General features: G+C 34.3%; 2 protein-coding genes across 4 annotated transcripts; both read right to left on the bottom strand.

Annotated features, from left to right (window-relative positions):
• Window positions 1–885: 885 nt before the first annotated feature.
• LOC136218323 (E3 ubiquitin-protein ligase SP1) lies at window positions 886–6,719 on the bottom strand. 2 transcript variants are annotated; one of them, XM_066005123.1, is made up of 11 exons: window positions 6,190–6,719; window positions 6,052–6,104; window positions 5,084–5,208; window positions 4,874–4,969; window positions 4,592–4,729; window positions 4,440–4,505; window positions 3,344–3,456; window positions 3,145–3,255; window positions 2,359–2,416; window positions 2,132–2,240; window positions 886–1,269 (listed from the first exon to the last, which is right to left on the bottom strand). In XM_066005123.1, the coding sequence occupies exons 1-10, from the start codon at window positions 6,261–6,263 to the stop codon at window positions 2,169–2,171; spliced, it is 906 nt and encodes a 301-aa protein (XP_065861195.1). In that variant the 5' UTR covers window positions 6,264–6,719; the 3' UTR covers window positions 886–1,269; window positions 2,132–2,168. The 2 variants fall into 2 exon arrangements, with proteins under 2 accessions (XP_065861195.1, XP_065861194.1); XM_066005122.1 differs by having other exon boundaries at window positions 2,370–2,416; window positions 6,190–6,715.
• A 14,055-nt stretch (window positions 6,720–20,774) lies between these two features.
• Window positions 20,775–22,466, bottom strand: LOC136220488 (GDSL esterase/lipase At1g54790-like). 2 transcript variants are annotated; one of them, XM_066008305.1, is made up of 5 exons: window positions 22,200–22,466; window positions 21,908–22,108; window positions 21,661–21,827; window positions 21,304–21,574; window positions 20,775–21,213 (listed from the first exon to the last, which is right to left on the bottom strand). In XM_066008305.1, the coding sequence occupies exons 1-5, from the start codon at window positions 22,441–22,443 to the stop codon at window positions 20,921–20,923; spliced, it is 1,176 nt and encodes a 391-aa protein (XP_065864377.1). In that variant the 5' UTR covers window positions 22,444–22,466; the 3' UTR covers window positions 20,775–20,920. The 2 variants fall into 2 exon arrangements, with proteins under 2 accessions (XP_065864377.1, XP_065864378.1); XM_066008306.1 differs by having other exon boundaries at window positions 22,224–22,466.
• Between the last annotated feature and the right edge of the window lie 4,071 nt (window positions 22,467–26,537).

Below are 26,537 nucleotides of genomic sequence, written 5' to 3'. Positions count from 1 at the left end.
TAGTCCTCATTTAATTAAAATAATATATTTTATGAGTCAAGAGGACCCATACAATAAAAAATGACCACTTTTTATGAGAGGGAGGGACATGGAAGGGAACAATGAAATAGGACCAGCAGATTTTTTTTTTTTTTTTTTTCTTAAATACAAAACTAAACTAAACTAAAGATTGAATAACGATAAGTTAAAATGATAGACTTCTATTGTCCGACTACCACATGCCAAAAGTATTCTAAGAGTTGTGCATTCTCTGTTATCTATTACAATTATTCCAAGTATCACATTAGGCAGGATGTGCTTTCCCTGGTTTGACTTTTTAAATTACTCTTATTCATATCATTAGCATTTAAAAATTTACATTTATTTGAACCATATATATATATATATATATATATATATATATATATATATATATATATATATATATATAATTTCAAGCATAACGTTTTTTAAATTGAATTAGCTATTTACAACTTACTAATTTAACAAACAAATATTTAATATAATTAAAAATAAATAAATATAATAATATATTGAAATAAAAAATCAAAAACTCAAATAATCTATCAAAATCAGAATGATAAAAGGGCAGCCATAATTTTTTGCCATAAAATTATAAGAGCAGTGGATGGATAGTGATTGTTCATGTCACCCATGCTTGAGGCACAACTGATCTTAATGTCCATGCTTCAGATTGGTGATCTCCAAACAAAGCATGTAACATCATTTTCATGATATAATCACAAGATTCTAAATATTTTACATCAATAAGTGACAATTCCTGCATCTCTACAGTACGCTTCTTACATGTTGCAGATGTTAAGTAAAGGTATATAACCAGTGAAAAAGAATAATTGGATACTCTCTAACTGGCACATTCAGACCTAAACAAAACATATCCCTCAAAATTGAATTTCTGTGGAATGAGGATATACATCTGAAGTTTGTCATTAAGTGGATGACTATGAAGGAGATTCCTCACATTCGCACACCGACAGACCAAATGATTTCTCAACACCATACATAGAATGACTGTAGAATGTAGATTAACAAAGAATCTACAATTATAAGTTTCTATTTTGTACTTGTTGCCCTCTTGAGGAGGATTTTAGACTAAAACTTGTATCTTCACCCAGGATGCTTTAATATATCTTGCACGCAATTCTTCAATGCCGGAAAGTCTTCACTACCTGCTCTATCCGTCTCCGGCAAAGGGGACAGTTCGTCAGATGTGAAGAGCATGTTGTACAACAGCACATATGGCCACACCTGCGATGTCATAATCAAGTCAGAAGAAAATCACAATATAAGATGTCCTGTTTAGCTAATGATGTAATGATCTCAATGGACAGCTCAGAAGCAATGAAATGATGCCTTCTCAATAGTTTATGCATATATTTACTTTAAGATGGAGAGCATAGACCGAAACAATTGCAGATTGAATCATGAATCTGAAAATCATATAGTAACAATGCAGATCACCATCAAGCTCATAGCATCAATGAAGTGGACAAGACTGGGATGAAAGAATCTTAACAGAAGTTCACACAACTGATTTACAACACCAGAACCTTAAACTTACTGGTACGAGTATTACAAAGGGCATCATGTTCTTTCAAAGAACTTGGGTAAAGATATTTATCTCCAGCTAGTTAGGTCCTTGCTTCAATAACAGCCATACAAATTACTTTTTCATACATCCAACTGTGCATATTCAGCCACATGGATGTTCTATATTTCTTGAATGTGCTAAATAGTGTCATTCACCATTTCATCTCTAATCTGTAAGTTCAAATCTAATTAGTTTTTTAACACAAGCTGCTATTCATTTTGTGACTTCATTTTACCCTATTATCGACAGCATATCAGTCCAACTTGAGATATATTGCAATTTTGGGATACTAATGTCAAGAAAAAGGATGGAAATTTCATTCAGTTGAACGTAGTCTAAAATTACTCTGATTGCCTTCAGTTTCTTGCCAAAATACATAGAAAGTAAACAAACCATATTTACAATTGCAACTATTTATAGTTTCCTTGCTTAGATATTATATTTGTGCATGACTGCATGGGCATCAGTTAATATTAAAAAATATATCTGATTTTAATCTCGAGAAGATACAAAGCTTACGAGAGAAAAACAGCATTGTATTCCTGTTCAAGGCATATCACACATAGATCTGGAATTGGACGATCCCTTTTAGAATTGTCTGGTCCATTCTCAGCATTTCCATTTGAACCTGAAAAGCAAGAGGAACAATCTGGAATCAGAGTGCAACTTTTCTCTTTAAAATTTACTTCCATGAGAAAGCGAAGGGAAGAGGTGTGCGTTCCCAAATTTCCTGTTTAAAAATTTACCAGCCTTTTACCTTCAGAATCTTGACCTTGTCTCCTAGCAGCAGCAGCAGCAAGAACCCTGCAACAACAACAACACTTCTTTTCAACTCCATTTGCAAGGAAGAATAACATTAAGGAGAGAGCTCTTTGTTCACTGAGTTATCCGAACTATCTTATATCTCAAAAGATAAAAAGATGATGTCCTATCAAACTCAGCTATGCATCACCAAGGATGGGATTTTCAACGTACTTTTATACTTCTATATACATATGGCATGAAAGTCGAGAAGAATCTCCAGTTGAAACCTAATGTCAAGACTGTTAGCAATGGGAATTTGGTTTTTCAGAGCAGAGTAGCATTAAGTCCACCCACCTGCTGACATTAAAATACTCCCTGGCATTTGCAGTTCATTTTTGGGCTATGATAACTTCTAACCTCTAAGGCAAGTCTAACACTAATCAAACTGACTTTATGAATTTCAATATCAAACGGAGTTAGGTTTTGAAGGTCTGAATTGGACCTCTGGTTCTTGTTGGTTTTGATAACTTTGGTGCAATAAATTGTTGTTTACTGGTCATAAAATATCAAACGGAGTTTCAGTAAGCATTTTGCCAGATTGATTTTATTTATTCAAATGGCATAAATACCTAATATATTTAAATACAGAACTTGTTATGGCATTGCAGAATAATTTGTATAAAAGACTGTTGGGGGCTTGTGGTGAACGATTCATATTTAGCAAGAAAAATCAGTCGTTCACACTAGTATTTCACTGCTATCAACAATGATTAACATGTAAGAGATACCTGCTCTGCCATTCCCATCGACGCCTTCTCTCCATGATATACTGTATTGCATGCTTAGCAATCAGAAAAACACCAAAAGCTGTCAATCCAACTGAGGCATATCTATACCACCTGATACATAAATCTCGATCATTTTATGCCATCATCATTAGTTAAAATAAATGGAAAATCTGGAGTATTTATATGAGATGATGCAAACCTTGCCCACTTCCCCAAATTTCCAATCAGCTCATCTATAGTCTTTGGAGATACATAAAATGGCCCTTTATAAGGACGCTGGATTCGAACTGTTCCAATATCATCTTTGACAGCCTGGTCATGAATCAAAGAGACCAAAATTGCAATCATCAAATAAAGTATTGTACAATAAATCCAAACATGTAAGACAAACTGGACTACTTTCAGCAATCAATATATTAATAATAGACCTGGATTCTCATAATGGTAGTCTGTAGACAATTATATTGAGACCCAGGCCATAAAGGCAACTCTTATTAACTAACTAGAAGCATAGCCTCAATGTTCAAAATTTGTTGTTATGATTTCTCCTAGGTAACATTTGGACAATTACACTTACTACTATCAGATCAGTACCAGAAGAAAAGAATAAGCATGTAACAAAGTAACATTTCCCCATAACAAGGCTACTGGCAGCATATAAAAATAAAGAAATTTGTAGATTTAAATTTAACTGTTCAGGTGATATAATTTCATCTTCCAAAAATTTCTTGAAGCAGGGATTTATCGCCAACAGATTCCAGAAGATCATGAATTTTAGACTGCAACCATTTTTTAATTTAAGAACCAAAAGGGCCATTACTATCAAGAAGCAATGCAAATAGGCAAGAATGCCACAGTAAGATGGATGAAGTGGATGAGTACTCAAAACAAAATATTATTATTGTCAATATGAAATGTTCATAGCATAACAACAATGGTTGAAAGTTGTCACTAAGAGAAAATATCACAGAAGCAAAGCAAGGTGAAGTCACTAGGCATCAATCGAACCCCTCAAAAAGGGAAACAGGCAGAAGATGCGGTTGCGAACAGAAAGAAGGGAACTGGTCATGCAAAAGTTGACAAATAGCTAAAAGTAGAATTATATTAAACAGACAAAAAGCAATTGTATACAATCAACACCCCAACCAAATCCTTTTCCTCCCCAAGAGTAATCAGAGTTTGATTGAAGCTTTTGGATAATATTTTACAAAAGGGCTTCATCATTCAACTCCAAATGTGTATAACTATTATATAGTTGTTAATTCCATGTAACTAGTTACTAAACAGAAAAATACCTCGCCAACCACTGTCAATGAAGTGCCAGTGGGAAGCACTCTTTCAATACGTTTCACACCAAGCATCTGAAACCAGAATCATCATCAGACCAACTTTGACCACAAAGTGTAATCAAAGTTGAATAAGCGGAAACTCTCAAAGTGAGGCAAACCTTTAGCCCCTGAAGATAGTCCAATGTTCCACGTACAAGTGATCGCCCCGACTCTTCAAAAACTTCACTACCCACAGTTAACACAAAACCTGAGGCACTTCGAGCCCCCACAACAAATACTCGATCAGATCCATCATCCTAAAAGAAAAGTCTAAAACATTGTAAAATTTATTTTCTTGATCAATCCTGCTTCCTATGAATATATTATAAAATTATGAGCTAATGGCATCTGATTTAAACAGATGCAATTTGACTAGCAAACATGAAGGACTAATATCTCACCAAGTACCATGGGACCTCTTTACTCATTGATAGCATTAAGGCTGAATCTTGTATCCAAGATCCAGCATCATTGTGCTTTAGAAAGTGCTGTTCTGCCTGAAGGATAAAAAAAAACATGATCAGTAACATTCTGATTGGAGAGAGAAAGACTGCAATCAATAGAGTCCTACTCTTTCTAAAAAAGATAGTAAATATAAAACTTGATGATACCGTCTCCTCCACTATAACACCTCTCAAGCCACTATACTCGCAATTGATTGGAGTCTCTGAGCCAACTCGTCCAGAGATTGCAACAACCAGTGGTAATACTCTACTTTCAATATCAAGCAACTTTGCTGAAAAGTCAAAGATAGTAAAAAGACTTAATAAATCCTGAATTTGTAAGAATACATAAAAACGACATATGGTTATAGGGTCAAATACTTCTCACTGAAGTTCAATGGTTATATTCCATAAAACAAGAATGTAGACAATGAACTCAATCTTAGAGATAGGTTGCCATCAGTAGATCATAAATTTAATTGATGGATATCAATATAACTATGAACATCATAACAAAGTTTCAACATTTTCAGGAGTGAGGGAAAATAGCCACGCTTGGAACTCACTCTGATACTCCTCGTTTCAGTTTTGTTAAAAAAGAAAAGGTAATACTACCAAATTCAGCACAAAGATTTTTCACAACTAGCAAAAAAAAGTAAGCATTAGAGAAACTGAATGGCAACTTTTGCCAATCTCTCCACCTCCTTGCAGAAGTAAATAAATATATAACAAATTTCACCAGAAAATGCAAATGACATACAAATGGTACAGGAAAACTGAAAGACCCGCAGACCCATCAGTGTCACATCATCTGTTGATGTAGTGACAATAATTGATCAAGTGATATCCACAATATAAAAGAAATTTTTTTAGTAAAGTTGCTAATGACCCTTATAATAAACTCCCAAGTAAAAGTAGTGATTCAACCTTAAAAATCTAAACTCCCTACCCAAATACAGAAAGTAAACGTGGCAAGCACTGAAAAATAATTGAAGGCTTAACAATCCATTGATTGCATCATTCTGTAATTAAAGTGAGATCAGCGAAAGCGAGCAGAAGCTTGCAGAAATACTACATTCACGAAAGTCCATGAAGTATGGGATTCCTATTTCCTTCATGGGGCTCAAGAAGATTACCTAATTCCTTAAGCTGATTGATTTTTGTGACCGACTTGAGAATTTCTGCATCCCTATGCCAACCGAAAAAAATAATAATTAGGAAAAATGTGCGTGCCTATCAGGTGTATAAAATATGTAAAACACAAAGAGGATTACCTGCCACTGCTCCTGCCAAGCAAATACAGTGCAGCAGCACTCATGCAACAACTAATTCCGCCCCATGGAAGCATCTTCCACAATCAGCTAAAGAAAACAAAACCCTAAATAGCCTCAAACCCTCTGAACTTTAATCAGAATCATGATTACCACCATGACATGACTAAAAAACAAATAAAAAGTCCAAATCTGTTGATAGGCACAACTTAATTCTAGGCCGACACGAAATAATCTAAAAATTTAGGAAACAGAAGAACGGAGAAAATGAAAAACATTAAAAAAGGGTAAGAAATAACATATGAAGAAAACGATTATGGAAGAATAAAGCAAGGAAAAGACGATAAGTTAAGTAGGAGGATAGAATCAGGTGCGATAAGTAAAGGAAAAGGAGAAGGAAGAGAGGCAGTGAGGGAGGGAGAGCTAAACTCAGCTTTTTAATTTGTTCTTACTTTCTCCCAACTTTTGATCACACGATCCCAAGATGAAGGTGGAAGGACACCTCTTTTCTTATGTGGCTCTCGGCAGTTAACCACCCTTTTCCTATTTCTTTCAAAACCCAACTAATAAAGTTAAATTATATTTACGATGCTTCAACTTTATCTTGTTTTACATGTTCGTATTAAACTTCACTATTGTACATAAAAACATCTCCATCGTAGGATGATTGGACAGTGTGATTACATGCAACAACGGGTCAACTCTTGCATCTCTAGCTGATGTTTAGTTACTTCGTTCTCTTCTCATGTTTGCTTTCTTAAAAATAGGAGTTTTAAATTTTTAGTTAGACATTTATGTTTATATTTTATAATTAAAATCTTATCAAAAAAAAAAATATATATATATTTTATAATTAAAAAAAAAGTAGTAAATTTTTGTTTATCGCTTTTAAAAAAAGCAGGTTTTTCCAACAGTAAATAGTAGGTAAATCAAACGGACTCTTTAGTTTTTATACTTGTTTAAAAAAGTAAATTACATTAATCTACAGAATCAGATCAGATGCGATAAGTGAAGTAAAAGGAGAAGGAAGTGAGGGAGGAAGGGAGGGCTAATCTCAACTTTTTAATTTGTTCTTACTTTCTCCCTCTGGGTTCACCCAACTTTTGATTACACGATCCCAAGATGAAGGTGGAAGGACACCTCTTTTGTTCTGTGCTCTCCGCAGTTAACCACCATTTTTCTATTTCTTTCAAAACCCAACTAATAAAGTTAAATTGTATTTACAATACTTCAACTTTATCTTGTTTTACATGTTCATATTAAACTTCACTTTTGTACATAAAAACATCTCAATCGTAGGATGATTGGACAGTGTGATGACACGTCTCCAGCATTTTGAAAGCTCTAGGCAATTTTGTACTTTTTTTCTTTCATTGAAATTTAATCTTATTACCAATTATGAAATCACCAACCAAACGACAAAGTACTAATTTCTAGAAATTAATGTTGGAGGGTTGAACTCGGACCTAATTGCAAGATTATGTGGAGAGAAAGAGGAGAATTTATTTTAGTAACTAGAGATTGGTTAAGTCGTGTCTTTATTATTAATACAAGATTTAAATCATTATTTAGTCCTCAATTATCAAAAAAAAATTCATTTGACCCTCGTTCTGTCCAAAATTTTATCATTTGGCCAATTACCTTTCACAATTGGTGAAATTTCATCTAATTTCCAATTTGGATGGAGACTTGATAGAATTGTTATTATTTTACACGTGACGATATTTTAACAATTAGACTTGTTTTTATTTGTTTTTCTTGTTTTAATCTAATTAATTATTATAAGAAAATCTATTTGTCAAATAAATTTTAAGATGTGTGACGCATCACGGAATATGTCAAAACATCACTACATATCATAAAGATAACGATTTAGTTAAAGTCTCCATCAAAATTGAGTAAAATTTCATCGATTGAGATAATTTAGGGGTCAAATATGACTAAATAATAAATTAATAGTCAAACAACTAAATGTAAAATAAATCATAAACTAAATAACATTTTAAATCAACAATTTATAACAAATTTAAGTATTTATTATTAAAAAAAACATTTGACAAAATAATAGGTTTTATGATTATCTTGTATTTTTTCCTTTAGTTTTATTATTATTATTATTATAGGGAAGTGTCCGTGTATATTTTTGCTATTAATATAGGTGGGTCTTAAAGGAAAAAACAAATGAGACCAGGAGTAATAAAGAATGGAGAGGGGAAAAAAAGGAAAAGAAGAAAAATGCTTTTGATAATAAAAAAGAAAGGGGAAATTACACACAAATTTATATTTTAAAAACTATTTACAACAATATCAAGTCATAATTTTAGATTATGCCAAACTAGTAAAACAGTAATTTTAATATATTTTAAGGATTAGAATTTATAAATTAGAAATTTAGAATATATTTTTTAGGGTTTATGATTAATGAATTGGAGTCTAAATCTCTTAAATTATGGTGTAAAATCATAATATATAGAGAAAAATGACATATTAAGAATTAAGTTTGGTAATATGACTTAGTTATAATTTTATACTTAATTATGATATTCATGTATTTGACCCAAAAAGAAATATGAGGCTCACAAAAGGTGAGGCCCTAAGCGCTGACCTAGGGGAACTTCCCTAGGGCCAGCCCTGATAACATGCTACGGGTCAACTCTTACATCTCTAGATGATGTTTAGTTACTTTATTTTCTTCTCAGGTTTATCTTTTTACTTTAAAAATAAAAGTTTTAGGTTTTTAGTTAGTCACTTATATTTGCATTTTATAGTTGAAAAGTATCTTTTTACAAAAGCATTAAATTTCTACTTTTTGCTTTTTGGAAAAGGGTGTTGTTAAACCCAGCCTCAAATTCCCACCCCTAGCCCCGTGAAAGGACAAAAATACCCTTTCATGGGTTTTGGGGAGGAAAAAGCTATTTTTTTCCTCTCCCGATACGCGGGCGTGTGCCTATCACGCCTCACCTTGTGGTCGGGCGTGATAGCCCCACGCCTCGTCGTGTGGCCGGACGTGATCGCTACACGCCCGACCACACGATGAGACGTGGGGCTATCACGCCCGACCACAAGGTGAGGCGTGATAGGCACACGCCCGCGTGTCGGGAGAGCAAAAAAAATAGCTAGTCCGCTATTGAATTAAATCCGTAAATACCTGTTACGTAAAAAAAATTAGTCCGCTGTTGAATTAAACCCGTAAAAAAATTAGTCCGCTATTGAATTAAATCCGTAAATACCTGTTACGTAAAAAAATTAGTCCGCTGTTGAATTAAACCCGTAAAAAAATTAGTCCGCTATTGAATTTAACCCGTAAATACCTGAATTAACAAAATAAAAATTTAACTAAAATTAACAAAATAAAGATTTAGTTAAACTAAATTAAACAAAATAAAATTTACAACAACTAAAATTTACGACATAAAAATTTAGTTAAACTAAATTAAACAAACTAAAAATTACAAAAAATTAATTAAATTAATTAAAACCCCTCGGGCGTATGAACATCACGCCCGAACCATAGGTCGGGCGTATGAACATCACGCCCGACCTATGGTGCGGGCGTATGAACATCACGCCCGAACCATAGGTCGGGCGTGATAGCCTCACGCCCGAACCACAGGTCGGGCGTGATATTCATACGCCGGAACCGTAGGTCGGGCGTGATGTTCATACGCCCGACTGCGATTCCGGCGTTTTTAAAAAATCACCCACAGATTCAATTTTTAAGCTTAAATCAAAAAACAAAAACGGTAAATCTTATTATTTTCGCTTTCCCTTTACGGTTGTTGTTACACTCCATGTTTTGGTTCACAAATTAGTCCGGATTTGATCAAAGAGTGTGTAGGGTATTTGAGAGGTTTTGTGTTTTTTCAAATTTTGGATAAAGGGTAGTTTGGTCTTTTCATGGGGCTAGGGGGTGGGAATTCATGGCTGGGTTTAGTAATCCACTTGGAAAAACAGATTTTTCCAACAGAAAAGAGTAGGTAAACCAAACGGACTCTTTAATCTTTATACTGGTTTAAAAAAAGTAAATTATATCAATGGTACCTGAATTTTACCTTAATTCACACCTTGGTATTTAAATTTCACTTTGTCAAAAAAATATACCTCAAGTAAAGATGATTGGACAACTTAATCGGTGAGTGTAATGAAAAAATTACATTAATAGTACCTGAACTTTACTCGTATTCACACTTTGGTATCTGAATTTCATGTTATCCTAAAAATATACAACAAGTAAGGATAATTGGACAATTAAATACCTTTAACTGATAAGTGACTGGTTAATGGGAGTTTAACTATTTTGATATAAAAAAAAGTTGGGATCCACTAAGATCTCAACTCTCTCTTTTTCATTTACATTCTCTCGTCTATTTTTTTTCCTTCCTCTTTGATTTCCTAGCTTGATGAATTAACAAGATATTTATATACAAAAAAGAAATTAAGAAAAAAAAACAATCTCTTTCTTAGTTTCATTAGATGTACAAGTAAACTATTATCAACATTAGGCCTTCTACATAGTATTTCAATATTATGTCTTAAATGTAAAAGCATTTCGATATCCATATCGAATTCATCAATCCCTTGTTTTGATTCAACGTTTGATCTTTTGATTGTAACTTTTTTATATTCATCAATATAACCTTTATAAACATTTACAAATCCTCCAACACCGATAATATTTGCCTCCTTGAAATTCTTAGTAGTTTGTTTCATCTCAGCTAGAGTGAAACGGTAAAATAAAGATTGAGCATTTGAGTGTTTTGATGGGCTACTACTAACAATTGATCTTGTGTTGTTGATATTCATCTTTTTTGCCCTTTTTCAATTGTTGCTTCTATTTCAGTCAACAATGTAGTTTGAGTGTCGGAGAGAGAGAGAGATGGGGTGAGAGAGAGAGAGAGCTAGAGAAAATTTGGAAGGAAAAAATTAAAGGGTATTATTGTACTTTTATGTTAGTTGAGTGTTTGTGGGTACCAAATTTTAATTAAAAATTGATAAACTTGCGCTGACTGATCACTAACTGGTTAAAAGTATTAAATAATCCAATAAGATATATTTTTAGGACAAAACGAAGTCTATGTACCAAAGTGTGAATTGAGGTTCAGGTATCATTGGTGTAATTTATTCATGTAAAAATGGTCAAACTCGCATTGACCGGTCACTTACCGCTAAAAAAGTATTTAATTGTCCAGTCACCTTACTTGAGGTATGTTTTTAGGACAAAATAAAATTCAGATATCAAAGTGTGAGTTAGAATAAAGTTCAAATATGTAATTTACCCTTCAAAAAAGACAAATGCCCCATTGTACTTTGAAAAAATTATATTTATCATCATGAACTTGCTTAAAGCGACCAATTGACTCTGTAAAAGGTACCTATTCGTCTCTGATCTTTCTTAAAGCGATCTATTAGCCTCCTAAACTTGCTTAAAATGTACACATTTTAACTTTTTCAAAATCTCTCTTCACTCCTCACGTGGATTTTAGAGAGTTAATTGTTCACTTTAAAGAAGTATATGGGATCAAAAAAAACATTTTTAAAGTTTAGGGGTCAGTTGGCATTTTAGGACAAGTTAAGGGAACTCATGATGTATTAAAACAAAAATAATGATGGGACATCATTTAACAAGTCTTTAACTTAAATATGGGACACTTTCGGTTATTAGAATTTTTTTTACCATTTTCCTCTCTCTCATCTTTCCATTCTCTCTCTTCCATTTTCATTCGCCTCTCTAAAACAATTCTTCCCTCCCCAAATTTCTAAAAATAATAAAATAAAAAATCAGAAGAATTTTTGTTGGATTTCTGATTTCTTAAATTGGTTTAAATTCATCAAGAACTTTACATTATTTCCCAATCAATTTCTCTTCATCACATACTCCCTCATCCGGTCTCTTGATTCTTTATCATTCTCCATTAAAATTATATTATTAGAGGGAACAAATGAGTCATTGCAAATATAACTACCAATACTGGAGATATCAAGCTCTGAGCAGTTATTTTCGGTAATGGATGATGCGTGATTAGTGCTGGCTTCAGCCATAAAAATAATGTCATCAGAAAATATCGCATGGGATAATAGAGGACCATTACAAGAAAGTTTAACATGCTTCCAGCGTCCTTAGCGAAAGCATAAAAAATGAGATGACTAAAGCGCTCTAACCAAATCACAAAGAGATGGGGAGAGAGTGGATCACCCTGTCGGAGTGTTATCATCGTAATTTATATCATTTTTTGTATTTAATTACTAGTTGTTTTGCACCATTTTAATAAATTTTAATGATAGTGTTTTATATTTTCATCATTTTTTGTATCTAATTCATTTTCGTGTGTTTTTCAGGCACTTTCGCAGGATTTTTGGCACAAATAACCAAGTCGGGACTTAAGGCGACAACTCGAAAGTAAAAGGGACCAAAAAATGAGTTTTAGTGACTTACAGCATGCACCTCGTCGAGGTACAAGAGCACCTCATCGAGGTGGGTGCCGTAAGATGTAAGTCCAATTGTTCACAATAGGACAAATTTGACACATTTTCATATTTTCATCGTATCTCCCTCATACAGATTTGGATTAAGGAGATTCAAAATGCGTTGGAAAGCTAAAAGAAAGATGTAAAAATGACTAATAAACATCATCTCCAAATTCGAAGTGTAACATGCTCAAAAAATTGTCCTAAGTTGATGCACATATTGAAGCCTAACATTGCTTTCCCACCTTCACTCATTTCAACTCCTAAATTGTCAAAGTCTTCCACCACCCTCTTTAAAAGCTGAATTCAGAAGATAAGAGAGTTGTAGACTATAAAGAGACTTGGTCTTTGGAAGAATATGTGCCATTTTACTATAAAAGAAGACTTTGGGAGCCATTTGAAGACACACCAAGCTTAGGCTAAATTCCTCCCTCTATAATGTTATTTTTCTGATTCTTCTCTTTAAGAATCAGTTGTTTGTGTTGTTGTAATTGTTGTTATTGTTCTCAAATTGTTGTTTGTGTAAGAGTTCATCCAATAAAAGTAAGTTTTAAGTTACCGAAGAACTTCGTTCGGCAATCGTCATTACGGTTTCTTCTAAACTTCAATCTCTTTTATTACTATGAACTTCATTATCTATTTTTCTAAGGTGTGATTTAATCTAATCATAGGCTAAAACCCCCTTAACTAAGACTAAAAGCGGATCTTAACCTTAATTATATGGTAATTACGTTTAACCTATTTAAGCTATGTTTATCCTTTTTTTTAAAACTAACTTATGATTCTTAATGCTTGTAGGAGATGGACCAAATTCCTACTTGAATATAATTAATCATTTATATTGGTTATGATTAAATTGATTAATCGAAATTCATAAGTTGAATCTAATGACCATTTAGTGTGGCCTGTTGGTTTTCCAAGGTTTTTCATGAATCTTATTAGTGTGGCCTGTTGCAGCTAATTGATTTCCAGGCCTAGGTGTAGTGTGTGGGAAATTGGTGAGCAATTTGGGCACATTTGGGGTGGGTAAGAGGGGTGGTTTTTGTGTGGAAGTTGAAGGTGAGCTTTGAGTAAGTAAGGGAAAATTGTGGGTGGATGAAGGCTTATTTACCCGAGCTCTCCCTCCCTTAGTAGCATTGAGATAAGCATCTTGCATTCTGGCTAAGACATAGGCTTGTTGCAGAGTTTTTGGCCCCAACATCTGTAAGGGAAAGGCTATTTCATCTTTTAGCCCACTCAGGAAACAACTTAAGACATTTTCTTCTGATAAAGTGACCTTGTGGGAACAAACATCAAACGCCTCTATATACTCCAATAAAGATCCAGTTTGAATTAGACGTTTGAGATCAGCCATGGGGTCCTCATAAACGCGTTCCCCAAATCTCCCCTTCACTGCCCTAGCATATTCATCCCAAGGAGGATCTTTAATCAAACCCATGTTTTTCAAATAAGACTGATGCCACTCTAGAGCTCTTCCTACCAAATGGAGTGAAGCCAACTTGACCCTGGATTGAGGTGGTGTGAGGTCGATTTGGAAAAACCGATCGCAACGAAATAGCCAGCCCTCCAAATCCGTTCCATCAAATCGTGGGAACTCGACTTTAGTGAACCTTGTAGCTAGTTGGTAAGGTTGGGTTTCGGGTGAAGATGAGTTATGATTTTGGTTGAGGTTCACTGAACTGTGAAAATTTGGGTTAGGGCCCGTGATGTTCAGATTAGAGATTAAGGTTTTGATCTCACCTATAATGGTTCCTTGCTGATTGGCCATGAGCTCGGTGAAGGTCTGCTCTTGCCTCTTGTTGTTCTCCGTGAGCATGCTTTTCACCATAGTTTTGATACTTTCTTCAATTTTCTTCAGTTCTTGAGATCTGGTATTATCAGCCATGGTGGAAGGTTTGGATATGGCGGGTTCAAAGAAAACCTAGGAAGGAACTGCTCTGATACCAAATGATACCTGAGAAATTCATAGAAGAGAAAGAAGAAGGAGAAACAAGAGAATTGAGAGAGAAAGCTGCTAAATCATTTCAAAAAAAACCATCTTCAGTACAGTACACGTCTTATAACCGTTAGGCCTCACAACAAATGCCAACGAACACGTGTCAATTTGATTGAAACAGAAATACTACTACTAAATACAAATACTAAACGCAGCAACAAAAACACAAAACGACAATTCAAATATTTCCACATAACAGGTTCCCATCCCCTACTTGAGAAGTTTGTTTTTTCAGGAGTTAAACGACGCTTAGGAACCATCATCCAATGACTCTCTCTCTCTCTCTCTCTCTCTCTCTCTCTCTCTCTCACATTAGGGTAGTCTCTAGGAGTCTCATTATTTCCCCAAGCAACAGAAGAATCCTAACAATATTATGTTCTTTCATTCTACACTCTGAGGTAGCCTTCTTAATAATACTCGAGTGAGTGCAATTTTCTTAGAATGACCGTACCAATCACATTTGGTGCAAGCTACATGAAGACCTTCATACTCAATCTGATACATCTCATCCCCGATCCAAATTTGAGCCAATAAAGGAATAAATATATCGATCTCCCCATACACACACACGCACAAGCGAAATAACCAATTTCTCTAGTCGAAGTCTTTTTGTCCACCCTCATAGCTTCTCCAAACATATTACCAATGGTTAGGAGGATGTCTTTATCATAGAATTGCACTAGGAATTCAAGGAACCGAAATCAAACCATATTAGAGTCCACCATCATCTTATAGGGACATAATTCTGGAAACCAGGTCCTCACAATTAAATAGTATCCCTCGATTCATCACATGATCCCTATCTTCCATACAATCAAATTTAATAAGATGAAATCCATGACCTAAGTCCATAATATCAACTTTTCCTAGGTTCCACAACTCAGGGGCATGCTTATGTAAGGCGATGTAACCAATATTCATATCAGGAGATTGATAATTATGACATCTTACTAAGGTCGAGCCAACTTCTTTTTCAGTTTTAGTGTGAGTAGAAGTTGAGGCTTAAGCCTATTATTAATGAATTTGATAGAAACCATGTCATTCGCTTTCAAATCCACAAGTATATGTTCCACACTCATATCTGTATCACCCACTATAGTTTCTTTGAAGGAGAGAGGGGATCCCCAAAATTGAGAAAAATCAATACCACCCCGGGTTGGTGGTTTTAGTGGCGTGCTTAATAGTGTAGACACAAAGGGAGGCGCATACATAAGGGTTTGTCTAAACCTTGTTAACTTTACTAATGGCGAAGAATATATGAATGGCTTCTAGCTTCAGAAGAAAAGTAAATCCTAAAAAACTTATAATTAATTCCAACTACTATAAATTATAGTAATTAATTTATTAAAAAAAGTCAGCCCACGGTAATCATTTTTGCACTTCCAATCCAACCCAACAATGTTTTTTTTATTGTTTTTTTAGAAGAGAATAAATGTTATTATTGATCAACTCTCAAAACAGAAACAAGAAAAGGAGGAGGGACAACACCCCAAGCTCCAATCGGACTCAAAATTAGTCGCCCTAGCTAAAGTATGAACTACATGATTCATGGATCTACTAACAAATTGAACACATCAATTATAGCCCTTGTAAGAGCTTTACCATCATTAACAATTAAACCAAACATAGAGATTGAATCCTCTTGATCATTGATAGCTTGAACTAAAAGTTGAGAATCAGATTGAAGCGTGACATCTTGAATATCAGTCCCATTACTTGAATATCAGTCCCATTACCAACTAAGCATCTAGCACCCTATATACAAGATCTTAAGCTTTCAAAATACTACGTCATAAGAAGCTCGAATTACTCTTCAATTCAGCTCTAAGAAAATCTGAATTAAGATAATATCTCGCCTTATACACCCTTATGACAAGAGAATTTGGGTTGGAAAGGAGACGCCAACCTTGTTTAGCTAAAAGCACTAAGTTAAAACGGTTCAACTTTCGAAAACACAATCCATCCCAAGATCTCCAATGAATACCTTGTTGATTTTCACTAGAAGAACCCCGCCAAAAGGATTTCATAATTTTTTCGAGCTCTGTGTAGAGAGTGATAGTGATCTCAAAGAGACTCATCTCATAAGACGGGATGGCTTGAAGGACCGACTTGATTAAAACTTCTTTCCTTGCTCTAGAGAGGAATTTATACTTCTAACTAAAAATTTGGGCTTTGACTCTTGATTCAAGATAATGACAGATTTGGAGCTTATTTCTGCCAATAACACAAGGAAGTCCCAAGTAGCTTCCTACCACATCATTCGAATAAACCCCAAAAAAATTGCACATTTATTAACAAACTGATGGAGAACAATTTCTACTGAAAGTAATTGAAGACTTATCATAGTTTATCAATTGACCGGAAACTTTAGAATAGTGTTTCAAATAGTTTTTAATAGCTTCACCTTCCCTTTGGGAGGCCTAAAGAAAAGGTGGTTATCGTCTGCAAAGAATATATGCGAGATATATGGGGCATATTTTGCAACACTACACCTATGAATTTGTCCCTTATTCTCAAGCTTAGTAAGAGATGCTGAAAGACCTTCTGCACAAATTAGAAATAAGTACGTAGAGATATGGGATCACCTTGACGAAGCCCCTTATGAGGTGTAATCGGTCCAATAAAATGCCCACTGCTAGTAATAACATAGCTAACCTTAGAAACACATTGCATAACTAGGTTAATCCAACTCTGAGTGAAACCAAGCTTCTCCATCATATTTTGCAAAAAAGAAGCCACTCAACCCGATCGTAAGCTTTGGACATGTCCATTTTCAAAGCAACTGTACCCAACTTTTTGTAGTCTTTTTCTGCAAATAATGATTCAATTTGAAAGCCAGCATGACATTATCTGCTATCAAACGACTTGAATGAAAAGCACTTTGAGATTGAGAGATACCACTAGATCGTACATTTTCAAACAATTGGCAATCACTTTCAACATAACTTTGTAGATGATATTGCAAAGATCAATAAGTTTGAAATCTGAGACTTTAACCGGGGGATTCTTTTAGGGAATTAGGACAATATTGGTACTATTGATATTATCATGAATAACTCTATAATTGAACCACTGCAAGCAAGAATAAGTAACATGATCGCCCACAATATCCCAAAAATGTTGATTTAAAAAAGCTTAAACCCATCAGGCCTATGGCTCTTATCAGGATGCATACTGAAAACTGAAATTTTAACCTCACTAGTTGTATACGGCCGAAGCAAGTCTACATTTTTCTCAGTTGAAACTTTTGCCTCTATATTTGTAATAATATTATGAAAATTATAGCCATTAAACTTGAAACTATCCTAAAAATAATCAGATATGACAGTATCCAAACTTGTGTTCCAATCCCTCCAGATATCTTGATCATCTTTCAACTCAACAAGGGTATTTTTCTTCCTTCTACTCGATGTCGGCTGATGGAAAATTTTTGACTTTTTAAAGCTTGTCATGGGCAATAACGAACTCTTGATGGAGCATTATTTTCAATAGATTTCACGTTGCTCCAAGAGAGAATTAAGCTTGTCATGGGCAATAACAACCTGCGTTATAGATTCGTTGTCACATCGGCCCTTAAGTTGAAAAATAGAGTCTCTATATTGTTGAATTTTCTCTTTCAATTGATTCCTCATTGGTCTCTCCAAATTAAAAGGGTTTCCCTATAAGAATGCATACGCTCTTGAACAATAAATAAATTATTAGAATCTCAGCCCAACATAATTTTGTCTCTACATTCGACTTTTTTAGCCAAGCATTCTCAAAGTGAAATTGATGGAAATGCATACCTGGATTATGTCCAAGAGAAATGATGAGAGTAGTATGATTAAAATAGGTGTCTTCCATGTTGTAAACTTTGTCCATAGTAAAAATCACAAACCAATCAGGGGTAGCCATGGCATGATCCAATTTCTCCTCTATTAGATAATTTGAACCTTTACCCTTCTCCCAAGTAAAAGGATAACCAACTAAATGAACTTAAGATAGCCTACAAGCTTCAATGGCATCACCGAAGCCACTAAGGAGATAGATCGGGTGATAGTTTCCCTCTTCCTTCTCCGAATGAAAGAGTAAATTGTTGAAATCGTCGATTATGAGCCAAGGAAGATTAAAAGTTTGAGAGAGGCGTTTCAACAGCTCCCAAGAGTCTCTTCTTCAACTTCTCTCAAGGAAGACATAATACCTAGTAAGATGCCATTTTTAGACCCTTGAACAGACACTGTTATCGATGAAATTTCTAGAGTAGCTCAAAAGATGAGTTGTACAATTATTTTTCCATAATAAAGCAAGTCCATCCCCACAATTAACTATATTAATATAAAAACAAAGCCCATCATAAGCAAGTTTGGATTTTATTGCTTCAACTTTATTTCTATTATATTTAATCTCCATCAAAAAAATAAAATCGGATTTATAATGGGAAACAAGATCCGCTAACATTTGAATTGTCCAGAGATTACCCATGCCACGACAGTTCCAACTTAGAGTACTCATGGCATCTGGAAACCAAAATCCGCCAATATACCATTTTTGAACCATCATTCTTCAAGTCAGACCCATGCCCATCACAATCAATAGGGCCCACGTTGTCACAACCAACCCATTAGAAAATTGGCCTGATCCATCCTATTGTCTTCTTCTTTTTGTCTCATTAATTATAAGCCCATCATCCACAAATTTGGAAGCTTCTCCATTTGAATTTTTCCCGCCACTCTCCTTGTTAGTTTCCAATTCTATCACAATCTGCTTTCCATTTTCGTTGCTCCCATTTGTGCTATGTTTTTTAGTAATCATCTCCTTAGATTGCGTCTGGACTATAGGGATCACAACCGGTTGGGATTTGTCAATGTTAACAGATTTTGCAATTATCGACGGAAATGGGAGCATCCACCATGATACTGACTGGTTGTTTTGATTTTTTTCATGTTGGTGCATAGAGCCAAGTACTAAAAAGACGTTCATCTTTGTCTGATTTCTAGGATGTCCAACAACACTTCATAGAATTTGTCAACATGTCCAAGACGACCAAAATAGAAACAAAAAGTTGGGAGTCTCTCATACTTAAACTGAACCCATGAAACAACCCCTCCCGTCTTACTAATCTTCATTTTGTGTTTCAAATGGTTGAAACACGTTAATAGCAACTCTAATCCGCATATATTTTCTACCTGATCCAGAGAAATTATTGGCATTTGCTTCTATAAACTTACCTATATAATTTCCAATATTAACCACTACCTCCGAAATAAATCTGATTGGCAACTCATGAATCTGAACCCAAAATTTTGTCGTTTAGAGTTCTACGTCATTAGGATTTTGACCATCTTGTATTTTAGCAGAAGTAGGAGATTTTGCTTGAACGTCCATGGTCACCTTTCACCACCCGTTCACGTTCTAGAGGATGGAAGAACTCAAAAACATATATGTTAGACTCTAGCTCAGTGATACACATACCTCTTGATGGGCGCCATAAATTTGCTATAGTATTCTTCATCTTATGAATTTTTATTCCCCGATTTGTAAGGAATCAGCGTATGAGCCCCCAGGCGGTTTTGATTGTACCTCAACATCATCATTACCAACAATGACCCAGCGTCGCCTTCTTCTTCGAATAGAGATCACTTATGGAATCCATTATTGAACGAGAAAGAGAAAAACAGAAGAAATTATCTTAAAGAGAAAAACTCTAATAGAAAAACATTCTTACAATTTTTTTTTTTTAAAAGCAAATTTTTCCCCTCTTAAACATTAATCTCACTCGCAACGTTATTACTTGTGTCATTGTTTTATATATATGGTAAATATATTATATATTATTTTAGTAAAATTGTATTTATTAAAATTATTATTGCTCCATATTTAAACAAAACTATTAAATGATAATTCCGATTACGATTTTCTATCATTTCGATTCTGATTCTGTAGTTTAAATTGAACGTCTCTTTAATGGAGTAGAATGCTGCAATACCGAATTACCTTTATTACGGACGGAAGGAGCCGAGGAGTAGCCATTGGAGCAACTAAAGAAAAGATGCTCCTATAAAATATAATGTTTGCCTGGCTACCTTTGTTTGGCTTTTTTCCGATGATAACTTTGACAAGATGCTCAACTTAATTAGCCACATTCGTATCTTGAAATGAATTTTGATATATAAAATCTTGTGTCCAAATAAGATATATGGCAGTTTTACATCAAATTTCCCTAGAAAAGGGAAAAGTATTTTACATATTTGCTGTTCTGAAGTATTGCCAAGTTGATAGGAAGTGAGAAGCTGGTTAATACAGCAGCATTTTGTAGCTACTGGATTTTGATTTGGTAGTAAAAGGGTTATTAACAAAGACGGGTGAATCAAAGTAATTTCCGGATAAAATTAGTTCTGAAATGTATCGGTTAGCTGGCTCAGTATAATGGTTGCCATCCCAGTTCACATACTCGGCTGTATTGTTGCAAGGATTTGCCGTCACTGTGCTGCCATTCAGATTCTTAGTTTGGCCACAAGCAATCCTGCTGTCATAATTAAGGGGCAACCCTCCATATCCACAGCATGCTGCTAATGCCTGTTTGAAACCTGATAACCAACACATTAACTTAATTAAGGGTCTCCACTATCTTTATATATGCATAATAATGTAAATATATGGAGTCTTTTCTTTTTTACCGAACTCAGAAAAGTTGGCAATGAGGTTGCTCTTGATTGAGAAAATGTCCACATAAGTTACATTAGCATCACTAAAATGTGCCCTAAACTCTGCACAGAGGTCCAGCAATCTTGCATTGAACTCCTTGGCTGCACGGTTGTGGGAATTAACACATCCAAGCTGGTCAAGACTCGATGCATTCTTCCCGAATATTGAAATGATTCTTGGTAAACAACCAAGCGGGCCTGTGTTGTGAATCCAAAAATTCCTAGCGCCTCCATTGTATAGTCTCTGCAGTGCAAGGGCACAAGAATAAGAAACGCAAATTTGATTGCGAATATTTGAAGATATGGTAAAAAACAGGCTGATTGATTAACCTCCATTCCAGACTCAAATTCTGATAACATATTTGGAATTGAAGCAACCACTTGTTCCTCTGATTTGGAATAGAATGCACCATCAAGATCATTCTGGCCGAGATCAAACATGTAAACACCTTGATTGAAATAGTTTTCTTGGGGGAGATACCTCTGAAATTTCTTATCTAAAGCATACAGGAAGAATATTAATTTCGACTCACATTATACAGACACTGACAGGACATTAATAAAGTGGTTCTGGTACCTTTTGCTAGTAATTGAAGAGCTCGGGCCTTGAATCTGATAAACTGAGAAATCTGAATCCCAAATGAAAAGGGATTTGTTGAAGCTGCATTTGCTGGAAGTAGAGTAGCACCACCAGTTGCAAAATTACACCCCTGTCGGAAGTCAGGTGCACCTACTGAATCCAGATATGGATTCAGAAATTGATGATCCATGGAATCCACTGAGCAAAAACACAATCATAAAGATTACAGAGTTCAATTTACATCTAATTGAAGAAGAAAACAGAAAAATGAGTTTTCGAAGAAGTTAACTGAGAAAATCAATAAGCAAACGACCATCACAGAAGCGGCCGGAGGGTTGATTGAAGTAGGTTAGTCCATTAGGAGGTCCAATCGGAAAAGCAACACCGGCGACGAGGCCACCTGTGTCTGAGTTTGAATCGCCAAAGTTAAAAGCAGCAGGATAGCTAAAATTTGAGGGGAAAACGAAATGAAAGAAAAAGAATGATAGAATGAAGATTACTAGTGTTTGAAGGGTGTAACGTTGAAGAGACATGACAGGTATAAGTTGTTGTGAGCTTCAGCTTGAGGTTGAGGTTGTAATATAATGAAATGTTGTGTGAATTGGGTGCAAAGCAAAGACAAAGTTATGCGTAAGAAAGAGATGATTTTGGCTTGCACGTTGCAATCATAGAAAAAAGACCAAACAATTTTGTGGAATGAATGCTGTTTGGCTGCAGCTTCAATTAAAAGTAGTAGTTTCACACTCTAGCCTCCCCCCAAACAATTTAGCCTAATAAAAATATATATTTATTAAACTCTTATTTTTTATGTTTTTCTTTGGAAAGAATATATTTTTATGGTTTTAAGGATTAAGTTTATAATCATTTATTTTAAGATTAAGCCATGAACTTTAACTTTAACATACATTAAGTCTTTCGCTAACAATTTCGTTAGTTAAACCCTTAGTGAAAGATACTATTTATGTAAAAATTAAATATAATAAACTTAATCCTTAAAATTTAAAAAGTTAAATTGTAGTTTTATTTAGAAAATCTTCTTTTTATTTTAAAAGATAATAAAAATTGTAATTTTTATTTTCTAAATTTAGGATATATAATTGAAATAAAAACTAAATGATTCATGGACGTGATTTTATGTTTTTTACTTCAAATAATATCAATTGAACTAAGGAAAAAGTACAAATCAGCACATATATTTTTTTTGTTTTGTTTTTTTTGTGTACTTTCTATTTGAATTTAAAAATCCACTTCCAAATTAATACATAAAAAAAGACATAATATTTTAGGAATCCGATCCCCCAAATTTATAAAGTGTCCCATTAGCCCATAAACTTGTTTAAAATAACATGATTGGTTCCCTAAGTCCACGTGGTGAAACATGATTGGATTTGAACAAACTGTAATTTATGTCATTTTAAACAAGTTCAGTGTATAATAGATTATTATAAGCAAGTTCAAGAGATAAATAAGTCACTTTAATCAAATTACGGTAGCTAATAGATTACTTTAAGCAAGTTTAAGGAGCTAATGAGATATTTTATAAGTTCAAGAAACCGATTAGCTTTCTGAACCAAGTTCAAGGGGCTCCTTATATATTAAGCCTTAAAAAACTGATAAAAAATATATTAGTAAAATCGATTATACTAACTATGTTATATAAAAGGGCTAATTACAAATCTAGCCCAACTAAGAGGGGTCATTTACATATCTAACCCGCTTTGCTTCCATCTTACCAAATTAGATCATTTCATCCACTTTGGACAAAATTACCCTTAGTTCTATTGATCGATGGATCTGCTCCTGCTTCTTCTTCTTTCGCTTCTTTTGGTTCTTTTGGTTCTTCTTCTTCTTCTTCTTATTCGGTTCATCTTCTTCGATTTCTGATATCAATCATTAGCGATTTTTTAGATTTTTGAAGTATTATGTTCAATTTTCCGTAGAAATGGTACGTTTTTAGCTTATACGTTGCTTTTCTCGCTGGTCTTGCCTCTTTCTTCATCTGTAATGGTATCATTTTAATTTTCTCTATTTTCCACCATTTTCCTCCATTGTTGTCGCATTTGTGATGAAATTTATCGCATTTCATCGCAAATGCGACAACAGTTATCGCATTTCGTCGCAAATGCGACAACAGTTATCACATTTCGTCGCAAATGCAACAACTCTTGTCGCATTTGTGATGAATTCGTCACAAATGCGACATCGCAGCAGTTCATTGTTATATTTTTTTTTTCTTTGTCATTTTTTGAACTTTCCATCCTAATCCTCTTCCACAGATACTAGTTCTTCAAAGGTTGAACGAAACATAATCTCTTCTCTCTATAAACCACCGTCTTTTCATCGGTTTGGGATGGTGAAGAAGACATTGAGAGTCTGAGGAAGAAGGTGAATTGAAATAAGGGTATTCTTGTCCAAAGTGGATGAAAGTGTCTAATTTGGTGAGATGGAAGTAAAGTGGGTTAGATATGTAAATGGACCCTTTTAGTTAGACTGGATTTGTAATTAGCCCTATATAAAAGCATCTAGCTAACTTATAATAAATTCACTTTTTTCTAATTCATACTCATTTTTTATTATTATAGGAAAAATCATATTTAAGCTCCCCATCTTTATAGTTTTTCTTAATGCCCCTAACTTTTATAATTTTTTTAGTAAACTCTTGATCTTTATAAGTTTTCTTGATTGAGCTTCTGATCTTTAATTTTCACACACATTCATCCTTTCACTAATGACTTAGCTAGCGAAGTCGTTGGTGAAAGGCTCGATGTATGTAAAAATTAGAGTTCAGTGGCTTAATTTGGAAAAATATATGGTCAGGGCCTTAATTCTTAAACAATGAAAGTTTAAGGACTTAATTATAAATTTAACATTTAATTATGTTTATTTTATTTTGTAGAAAAGCTTATATTATTCCATGAAAGGAAAAACATACAACATGGAAACAATGAATAAAACATCACACAAATACAAGCTAAAGCGTATAAAATCCATAAAGGGAATAAAAAATCAGAAAGAAATGGCATAAAAAGACCACAAAGGCAAGCCATTTAATTATTAACATAGCCACATGGAATCTAAATGTTAAAAATCGTATGGTTGGCGAACATTCTTCTATATATATATATATGGGGGGAATAAGGTTGAAGTGTACCCTCCATTTTATCCTCAAATGTTTCAAACATGGGGTATTTTTAGATTTAGGCAGTGGTGGAGCCAACTTTTGACTGCTTGAGTGCAAAAATAAACCTAGTCCATGTAGAGTGAGCTTAAAACTCTTTTATTATCCCTACCGAACAAAACGATATTGTTTAGCCTAACGGGGGCGTAAAAAAATGTGCACTCCTTCATTTGATGTACTTCACACCCAAAAAGAAGGGAGCTACGTATGGGTAAAAATTATCGATAAAAGTCTTCTTTCTTGACGACAGAGTAAGACGAAGCTCGTGAACTTATTATCCTAGGTCGAAACAAGTTGATAGGATCCCATTTTTTATGTCCTCATGGCCCTTTCCCGAAGATTAAGAGGCAGTAGGGGCGAAACCACCCTTAACCATTTCTCGAAAAGGTAGTTCTCGAAGGTTGGTACCTTCTTGTCCCTGTCTTCGCCTCTAGATCTAAATAAGATTCATGCTTTACAAATTTCCTTACTTGATCCCAAAATTTTTACATACACTATCATTTGAATCCAAAATTACTTAGAGCTGGAAAGGTTAAGAAAATTTACAATTTTAATATTAGGTGTATATAGGTGTCTGATCCAACTTCTCGTTGTTGGCTTATTTTGGAAAGGTTGACATGTGTTAGGATGGGCCCCGGTGTAATCTCTGATGCCAAAGTCAGTAAATTCATAGATATAAAAGAAAAGTTAATGATGAATATATAATGAATAGAGGGAGAGAGAGTTACCCCTTTATATAGGTTGGAAAAGTTGGTGAAAGTATGATTTTTCCCCGGGGTTTAGCTATGAAATAAATGAGGCGATTCAAGGCCTAGATTTGCTTCCTTGATGGCCTTTTTTTAATCAAATGGGCCTAGCGGTAATGGATCTGAAACAGATGTCCCCCGTTGCTAAAGCTGGAGTATTTAATGCGAGGGGATATAATCGCTACAATATTTTGCATGTTTTCAAAAAAAATTGATGTCATCAATTGAGGTATTACGACACGCCATTTGGTGAAAGTGGCGGTTAGCACGCAGTTGAAAGGTATATAGACTAGGGGTGAGCAAAATAACCAGTAACCGATTACCGAACCGATAACCGAATCGAAGTTTTAGTTTGGTTCGGTTATTTTAACATTCTGGTTCGGTTCGATTTTAATTTTAGTTTAGTTTGGTAATCGGTTATCGGTTCGGTTACTGGAAAAAAATATCGGTATAACCGATAACCGAACCGAACTTATTATATAAATATAAAAAATATAATTTTATTTTTACATATATAAATAACTTATAAAATATAAAATCCAATATACTTTTATTTTTATATATATAAATTTTGGTTCATTAGTCTTTAATTTCTTCAATTGTAACTTTTATACAAGAGAATTATTTGAAAATCAATTAAATAAAAATATATAAAAATTAATATTATGAGTTTCGGTTATTCGGTCGGTAACCGAACCGAACC

Source organism: Euphorbia lathyris, chromosome 2, assembly GCF_963576675.1.
Source record: "Euphorbia lathyris chromosome 2, ddEupLath1.1, whole genome shotgun sequence".
NCBI lineage: Eukaryota > Viridiplantae > Streptophyta > Magnoliopsida > Malpighiales > Euphorbiaceae > Euphorbia > Euphorbia lathyris.
This window is presented reverse-complemented; position numbering and strand designations above follow the sequence as displayed.

What these genes read in the sequence shown, in the direction of transcription:
- LOC136218323 (XM_066005122.1), bottom strand. Translation starts at nt 6,263, where the DNA reads ATGCTTCCATGGGGCGGAATTAGTTGTTGCATGAGTGCTGCTGCACTG. An exon ending in ACAAGGTCAAGATTCTGAAG is followed by an intron (nt 2,241 to 2,369) that starts GTAAAAGGCTGG and finishes CTTGCTTTTCAG; the next exon opens with GTTCAAATGGAAATGCTGAG. An exon ending in TACAATGCTGTTTTTCTCTC is followed by an intron (nt 1,270 to 2,131) that starts GTAAGCTTTGTA and finishes ATGACATCGCAG; the next exon opens with GTGTGGCCATATGTGCTGTT.
- LOC136220488 (XM_066008305.1), bottom strand. Translation starts at nt 22,443, where the DNA reads ATGTCTCTTCAACGTTACACCCTTCAAACACTAGTAATCTTCATTCTA. An exon ending in AATTTGAGTCTGGAATGGAG is followed by an intron (nt 21,575 to 21,660) that starts GTTAATCAATCA and finishes CTTGCACTGCAG; the next exon opens with AGACTATACAATGGAGGCGC. An exon ending in TGCCAACTTTTCTGAGTTCG is followed by an intron (nt 21,214 to 21,303) that starts GTAAAAAAGAAA and finishes GTTGGTTATCAG; the next exon opens with GTTTCAAACAGGCATTAGCA.